Here is an 8,795-nt window from a genome sequence, read left to right as displayed (position 1 = left end):
GTGTCAAGCTCCATAGAAACTAAAACTACGGTTTCCGTGACTAAACCACACGAAAACCCAATATCGAATGCATTTCAGGAATTGCAAAGTCTCGAAAGAAATAGGCTTTGTCGCAATTGTCATGATGAGGCTAGTAGCGTTTTATTTTTACCCTGTGGTCACTTGGTTTGCTGCCAAAATTGTTCAAAAAATGTTCAAAAATGTTCGCTTTGCAAAACTTTAGTAAAAGAAAAAATAAAGACCTTCATTGCTTGATTTTTCGGCTATATTACGACATAAAATTTAATTGCTGACATAAAAAAATGAATTCCAAATTTAAGTAAATAAAAAAAATCGTTGTTGTATGTCTACAATAAATAAAAATATGTTTTGTTGTTTTTTCTTTTAATTTTAAAATTCTCATTAATAGTTTTATTTTAGTAAAAAGGATCTACTGTTATACCTCAAACTAGACTTTTTTTAGTGTGTACAAAACCTAACGTGCGGTTTAAAAACGACGTGATATCAATTTATTTTAGCGTCGTGATAACACACAAACCATATCCAATTAAAAACTATTACCCTAATATGTTTCAGAATTTAATTTAAAAAGTGCGCAGTTTATATGTTTTGTATTTGTTAGATTTGAAGTTTCGGATAGGCTTTACACGCACCCATGTAATTAACTTTTTAAGTTTTTTGGAGGCTTTACACGCACCCAAATAATTTAAAGCTGAAATTCTAATAAATTAAATATTTATTTTAAAAGTTTTGGTCAACGTCAACTCAATATTTTTCACGCTATTTTTTAAAGTGCGTCCACAGCTACCTCAACAAAAAATAAATTAGGTTACTAGTTTAAATTTTTAATATAGTTATTATCCTGTTTAGCATAACTCACGCAAGCAAACGATAAATTATTCGAAAACAATTTTTCACACCAAACTCTTGAGTAAACATCTTACCTACATACATTTTTAAATTATTCGTTCAATTATATTTTGAGCCGTTTTATTTAAACACATTATGTAATTTTATCATAAAAGTGTTTAAGAAAAACCTTTTTAGGAAAATTAACGTTTGTTGTATAATTGCAACTTCAAGTAACGCTAGACTTACAGAAATTATAGATAGGAAAAATTGAAAAAAATGGCCACAAGCAGAGCTAGTCGACTTAGCCGAAGCGCTATTCGGAAACTGGCCGTACGTAATCGGTTATCCAGCAAGTTATCCTAACTGCTTAAATCTTCTATTCTATTGTGCTGATAAGGATTCGAACGAAGCTTGTCCGGTTCAAAGCCGCATCGAGAAGATGACCGAGGACGCAAGAGCTAGCGGTATGTACATAACGGTAAATCAGTACAACGGCATTTACGCCCTCGACAACTACTTGCAGCGCTTCAAAACCAAGAATCCAAAGTATGAGATTCGTAATAAGTCGAAAAAACAGATCGAAAAGAAAGATGAGGTGCAGTTCAAACAAATCGTTCAACACCTGAACAAACCGAACAAAAAGAAATAATTTTTCTTCACCTGTCAGTTCATACTAATAAAGTTGTATTATATGTTTATTTACTCAAATAAAATACGTAATTTTCATTAGAATTGTGTACCTTATCTTGAATAACAAAAAATAAATACATACAACATTTAAAAAATGAGTTGTTTTTTTTACTTGTAACTAACTTTAAACGTTTTATTAGGACATAAACTATGTTAATATACTTTTATATAGAAATATATACATTAAAGATTTAAAAAACGTATATACAGTAATATATATATATTTTTAAAGATAATTAATAGGTACCCAGTTCACTTTATTAATCAACTAAATAATGTACTATATATAAAAAATGATTTATTTAAAATTTTTCCTAATTATGTTAATCAATTTAGTTTTCTTAAAATCATTAGATTTAACATAACTAAAATTTATTTAATATAATAAAAAAGTATTTAAGATATTAAAACTAAATATATCTTATTAAAGATTAAAATATTAAATACTTTAACACATTTATATAAACAAATATATTTTATTAAAATAAAATTTATTTTATATAATAAAAAAATATTAAAGATATTAAAACTAAATATATCTTATTAAAGATTAAAAAAGCGGCCCAAAAACGAGCTTCGACACAACCAAACGGCTTCGACACAACCAAACGATCCTGTGTGTGTGTGTAACTTTACAAAGAAAAAAACGGGCCCGTAATTTTAGAGAAAAAAAAACGGGCGCGTAACTTTGACATCCAAACAGGTTTGTAATTTTAGAGAAAAAAAAACGGGCGCGTAATTTCGATCGCGAAACGGGTGCGAAATTAAACGAGCACGAAAAAACGGGCGTGTCGTATAATTCTGATAGCCTCGACACAACCAAACCTGACCGTCATTCAAAAAAAAACGGACACGTAACTTCGACACCCAAACGGGCGCGTAATTTTAGAGAAAAAAAAACGGGCGCGTAATTTCGATCGCGAAATCAAACGGGCGTATAAAAACGGGCGTATAATGACCTATGTATTACTACTTGCATTATTCTTCGATCGGTTGATTTTCGTAGGGAAATGTCGACTTTCAGGTTTCTTGTTGCAAATTCATCTATAGATTGGGATAAGCCAGAATCTACTGATGTAGAATCATTAAATTGTATTAAAAACAGTTCTGACACTATCCTTATCTTTGATGGACTGGATGAAGCTGATAGTACTACCTTAGGGAAAGCACCCAAAAACTTGGTATCTACAAGTGGTTTTCCTGAAGAAATTATAAAAAACATTTTCAGTGGAAAGTTATTTCCCAATGCTTATAAGCTTATTACATCTCGACCAAGGCCAATGTATGAGTGGAATCCTTCTTGCAGACCTAACCTAGTAGTGAAATTACTTGGTTTCAACAAAGAATCACAAGAAAACATTTGCAAGCAAATATGTGGGGAAAATTCATCTAAAGTCTTGACCTACTTACAAGATCATCCAGATATTGATGCTTACAATTATGTTCCTGCCAGTTGCATTCTAAATATGCACTGCATTAATCAAGCAATTTTGTCTGGCTCTGAGGTTAATCTAAAAACTATGACAAATGTTATGGTTGCTTCTTTAAAGCATTATATGAGGTCAGATCATTTTCCTGACAACACAGACATTCTTGAAAACGAATTTAAAGGTCTAGCTTGTCTTGCTTGGAATGGGTTTGAGCAGAAAAAAATTATTTTTGATCAAAAAGACATTAAAAAGGCTGGAATTACTGAAAAAATGCTTAAAACTTTTCTTGACACTTTTGTTTATAATTCTTCAAACATGAAAGTCAAGATATTAGAAGGAGACAAACGAAACAACTTCAGTCATCTCACCTGGCAAGAACTGTTTGCTGCCATGTATTTATTCTTATGGGCAAGTCTGGATACATTTCAAGAATGTGTTCTCCAATTTTCCACTAGTCGATGGGAAGTAGTCACAAAATTTCTGTTTGGGTTTTACAGCTCCAAGAATTTGTCTGAATTTCAATCTTTTTCTCCAACAGTTTATAATGAAAAACGAGCAAAGTTAAGTACATACATTACTGATTTGAGTCGAAAAATTGGCCATGCATCATCGGGCTCTCATGAGCAAGCAGCAGGGAATCTAATTCAACTTAGCAATTATTTGTACGAAGCTGAAAACGATCATCTTAATCAGTCTGTTCTAGGTCTTTTACCTGAACATTTAAATTTTCGATTTAAGGAGACTTTGTTGCCAAGTGACTACATCCATTTTAGCTACGTTTTTAAAAAAGTGACTAAACATCATTCTTTAAATTTGAAGTTTAGAAGAGTAGATGAACGATCTTCACTGTTTAGTTTTATTTCAGGGTTAAATCTTGAAAAGGTTTGAGATATATTCTAAAGCTTGTTAACTTAACTTAGTTTTCCTTTTGTTTTGCAATGACGGCTAGCATCAGCAAAGTACTTTAGTATATTACCTAATTATGTTTTACAGTTGACATTTTATATTTTATTTAGGTAAGATTACATTTATCATGGAACAAAATAAGCAACATGGGAGCTATATCGCTAAGCAAATGTGTTTACAAATTTGAAAAACTTGATATCAAAAAGTGTGACATTACAGAAGTTGGCGGACTGGCGATTGCTAGAGGTTGTGCGGCAATAAAAACTCCTGTGAGTTGTTGCAAACTAATTATAAATGGATAATTTTTGGTTGAGTTAGTTTGTACAGGTTATTTATGACGCCCTTATTTAACACAATAGTCAAATAAAATATTGATAACCGTTTTTGTAATTGCGAAAATTAAAATACTCAAATTGTATAAAAGTAACAATTTTTTTTAGATGAAGCTAAAATTATCCGGCAACAAAATAGGAAATGAAACTGCAAAAATACTGAGTGAAGTTATCGACAAGTTTGTGGAACTTTTTATTAGTAATTGTGACATTACAGAAGATGGTGGATTGGCCATTGCTAAAGGGTGTTTAGAATTAAAAACACCTGTAAGTTTTAGCTTGATTTTTTCTGAATTTATGTTTTAGTATGCTAAACAACAAATGAAATTAACTACTTTAATGTTTTACATTGCAGTGAACTTATTGTTTTATGATAATTGCTTAACGGCGATCTCTGCGTATCATTTTTTTGAAAAATGTGTTAAATTGTATGATGCATTCTTCCTTAATAAGCAGATTTTTAAAGAAAAATGTTATAGTTTTAATATTTCAGATGAAAAGATTAAGTATCAATAAAAACAATCTTGGATATGAGTGTGCTGCTGCTTTCTCAAAATGCCTTCATAACGTTCACCGCTTAAGTGCAAGGTTCTGTAGTTTTACTGAAAAGGGGGAAAAGTTATTGGAAGAAGCAAGCAAATCGGGTTCAACTGTCGAACTGTAAGTTTTTTAATGAATACTGTTTTAAACCAATTAATAAACAATAAAGCAGTTGTTAAAATGTTAGATGTCACAGCAACGTTCTTTTGTTTCCTAGGTAAAAGAGCTCAAACGCATGTCTCAAATATTCTTTAGAAGTTTGGTCATTCGTTGATTTTAAAACATTTAACCGTAACCTTTGAGAAAACCGTATGAGCTGTTGGCCTTTGACAATAAAATACAGCGTTGGCCACTGTGATAACAAAAACAAAACATTCGATAAATTTATAGAACAAGGGTTAATAGTGATATAAAAAATGTGGATTGACAGTTGTTCGTTTTTGTGTTTTTCCTGCGCAATTTTATTTCTAATAGTTCGTAATACATTAATACACACACCTAATTAATAATTTGAAGTAGTTAACAGTTAAATACTACAATAAAGAATGTAGTCAATATACGAAAGACGTTGTTTTGTTCTGTGTATGTGAAATAACCTTTTTTGTATAAGCATAATGTAACTTTCGGAAAAACTATGTGATGATCGTGTTTGATTAATAAATAGATGTTGTCTGTAGATTCGGTTTGCTATTTTTGACCATTTCTGACGGGTCTTAAACCCTATCTTAGACATTGGAGATCTATACTTTATATTTTTCTGCCATTATATTTGGATAAGAGAACCCTTAGGAGTCGATACTTTTTAAGATTAGATTTTTCTTGACCTCAGTCTCTGAAGAACAAGTATTTGTTAGCTGTAATCGATGAATATTGTCGATTGAATATTGTTGATTTGCTCTGCTATATGTCAAGAACTGTTATGAACTTGTTTAGAACAACTTTGCGTTTTTTGGTCTGCCGAGTTTTGTAGTTCTGACCGGGGTAGAATTTAAAGAGGTATTTGTTAAATAGAGGAGTTGTACATAGTTATTAAAGTCCTTGTCACCCGATTTGTAATTCAAAGCTCGAATGTTTAAATGGAATTAATCCGAAATATTACGTTTGTCTTCGTTCACAGTTTGCTAGTGACATAATGAAAACTAGTGTTGCCGAACGCTTCTCGATTTTAATATGCAATTTTCACGTCAAACAGTAATCGTTCATTTTTTAAAAACTAATGATTTAATAAAAGCTATTGAGATTTAGGTTTCCATGCAATTTATGGACAAGTCTGGATAAATTTCAAGGGAAAGTTGTCTAGTCGAGGGCAAGTTGTCACTAAGGATTTTTCAGAATTTCAATATTTTTCTCCAGCAGTTTATAATTAAAAACGAGCCACGTTAAACACATACATGACTGATTTAAGTCGTAAAATTGGCCATGCGTTATCAGACTTATTTATATAAACAAAATATGGATATTATAAATTTCATTAAAGAAATTTTGGAGAAACAAAAAGGGATCACAGAAAGGTTAAATATTATATATAATTCAACATCTGCCTGGAGAGCGTGCCCCCAGTTCCGCACCCCAGCATGCGTAGTGCACCGTCACCAGTTCTGCACCCCGGCATGCGCAGTGGTGCACCGCCACCAGTTCCACACCCCAGCATGCGCAATGGATCGCGCCACCAGTTCTGCACTCCAGCATGCGCAGTGGTGCACCGCCACCAGTTCCGCACCCCAGCGCAACCAGTTCTGCACCCCAGCATGTGCAGTGCACCGCCACCAAAAGATATTTAAAGTACTACAAATGCTAGAAGTTTAATAATAAACAAGAGAATAAATCGAGGACCATAATGTACAAGTGATAGAAATTATTTTAAGCAAATAACAATTATTTTTCCTTGTGTAGTATATATATTAGATAAAAAAAATATGGATATGCGTCATTTTTTAAAAATTTTAAAAAATCAAAATGAGATAAAAGAAAAACTAAATTTGGTTATCCAAAATCTGCCTGCCCCCAGTCCCCACCCCTATAGTCCTGTACCCCAATCAATTATTACCCCAGTCCCCCATAGTCCAATACCCCAGGCCCTCTTAATCAATTACTCCAGACTCCCATAGTCCAGTACTCCAATCAATTTCAACAGATTTCAACTTGTTACTTCAAAAGGTGTGCACACAAACGACGTAGAATCGATGTGGGAAAAAGTCAAGCTAAAAAAAGAAATTTCAAAATGCCTGCCGAGGTATTTGGACGAATGGTTCTAGCGCTATTCCTTTTTTTCAAAGCCACCCTTTTTATAAGAGATTAAAATGAAATGAATGCGTATAAATTGTCATAATATGTTTTAACGTTTAGAGCCAAGAAACAATGCATGATTTACACAAGACTGATTGCTTTTGCCCGTTTTGCATAGTCACCAACAAACAAGGCTACAAGAAACAAGCACAACAATAAAAGCAAAAATTAAGGGCAAAGTTAAGGAGGCACGCCAAAAAGGTGGATGTAATTAAAACTGATAATCATTAACGGAATACTTAATGACAATAATAATGCATGTTTCCGAGAAAAATTAAATTTTATCCCCAGAATGTCATGAAACAGAACCGATCGTCGTAAATCGACCTTGAATGAAAGGAAGATGACGGCGACAATTAACTTTTACTTGGATTAATATAACATTTAAGTTAGGGATGTTAAACAAGTAGCCCATTGTTACAAAATTAGACTTTAACCATCATAAGATTACCATTTGATAAATCAAAAAACATTGTATATGGTTATAGTCATTTTTGTTTATAAAGGGCCGCAATTACAAACTTATTCAATACAATATGTTTGGTTCCCCTGTCACTGAAAATATTTATCGCAACATCACATATTTTATTTAAAACAGCATATAGAGCATTGCTGGAATGCAAATCAATCGGGTTTTAAGGATTTTTCAAATTTGTTAATCAATGTGAAAATTACATGTACAAAAATATTTTTTGAATGTCCAACTTGTACGCTTACAAAATAAATAAAACTGCGATTTGTGGTGCCTAGGTAAATTATTGCGGACAAATTTTAGTTGAGAGTTGTGACTATGGCACGTGGAAAAAACAGCAAAAAACAACACGTCAGTTTAAATAAGATACGAAGATTTTGGCTGTGATGAGTATTTTCCATAGAACCTAAAAAGCATCCGAGTATGCCCAGAACAGGGGCCAATATCCCCAGAGCATGGAGTTGTTGACTAAAAGCCAAATTTGTGGTAAATGTCACACCAGGACTCTTGGAACTTTAGCCGAACTCATGGAAATAGCGTGAAATTTATTTTTTTATTTGAAGCAAAATAATTAACTCTTGTTTTTTTTATAACAATACTATTCACTGTAACTACCATCGAGAGTAATTGCTTTACTATTATAAATCAAATGTGTCGTAACTTTCTTTTTTTTTCCGTACAATTTTATTTTGTTACTCCTTTGTTATAGTTTTATTTTTTTGGTGTATATTCTGTAAAATGTATTTTATTTATCGCATTTATTATTCATATAATCTATACTGGGATTTTGTCATTTTTTCCCGTCGCGTTGTTGTAATATTAATTGTATATCGTATTTATTATTTACTTTTATCAATGCGCAAAAAAAAATAAAAAAAAGCTCAATCGATTACTACAACTTCATACCTAGAGAGCAGCCCGCCCCAGTCCCTTACCTCACTTGCCCATAGTCCCGTACCTCAGTCTTCTATCCCAGTTTCCTATAGCCTCGTACCCTAAACTCCCATTGAAAATCCCCGGGCGACTGGGCTATTTCAATGCTGCAATAAACTTTTAAGCATGTCCATCATTTAAAGGGGCATCAGAGAACGCATTCTGGTGCTAAACCATATCAGTGCCCAGTGTGCGGTAAACGTTGCAGCAGAAAGGATAACTTGAATTCTCACATGAGAATTCATACAAACATTAGACCATATGTATGTGACTACCCTATCCCTATCCCCAACCAATATTAGGTATACTGGTGCTAAACAATATCAGTGCCCAGAGTGCGGTAAACGTCGCAGC

The 8,795-nt window shown here is 32.7% G+C and overlaps 1 protein-coding gene across 1 annotated transcript; it reads left to right on the top strand.

Moving 5' to 3' along the window:
• The first annotated feature begins 2,552 nt into the window (after nucleotides 1-2,552).
• Nucleotides 2,553-6,531, top strand: LOC145755916 (NACHT, LRR and PYD domains-containing protein 12-like). Its single transcript, XM_082572150.1, has 5 exons — nucleotides 2,553-3,854; nucleotides 3,989-4,147; nucleotides 4,319-4,477; nucleotides 4,704-4,870; nucleotides 6,300-6,531. The coding sequence occupies exons 1-5, from the start codon at nucleotides 2,553-2,555 to the stop codon at nucleotides 6,529-6,531; spliced, it is 2,019 nt and encodes a 672-aa protein (XP_082428276.1).
• Nucleotides 6,532-8,795: the final 2,264 nt, after the last annotated feature.

This window comes from Corella eumyota, chromosome 6, assembly GCF_963082875.1.
Source record: "Corella eumyota chromosome 6, kaCorEumy4.1, whole genome shotgun sequence".
In the NCBI taxonomy this organism is placed as follows: Eukaryota; Metazoa; Chordata; class Ascidiacea; order Phlebobranchia; family Corellidae; genus Corella; species Corella eumyota.
This window is presented reverse-complemented; position numbering and strand designations above follow the sequence as displayed.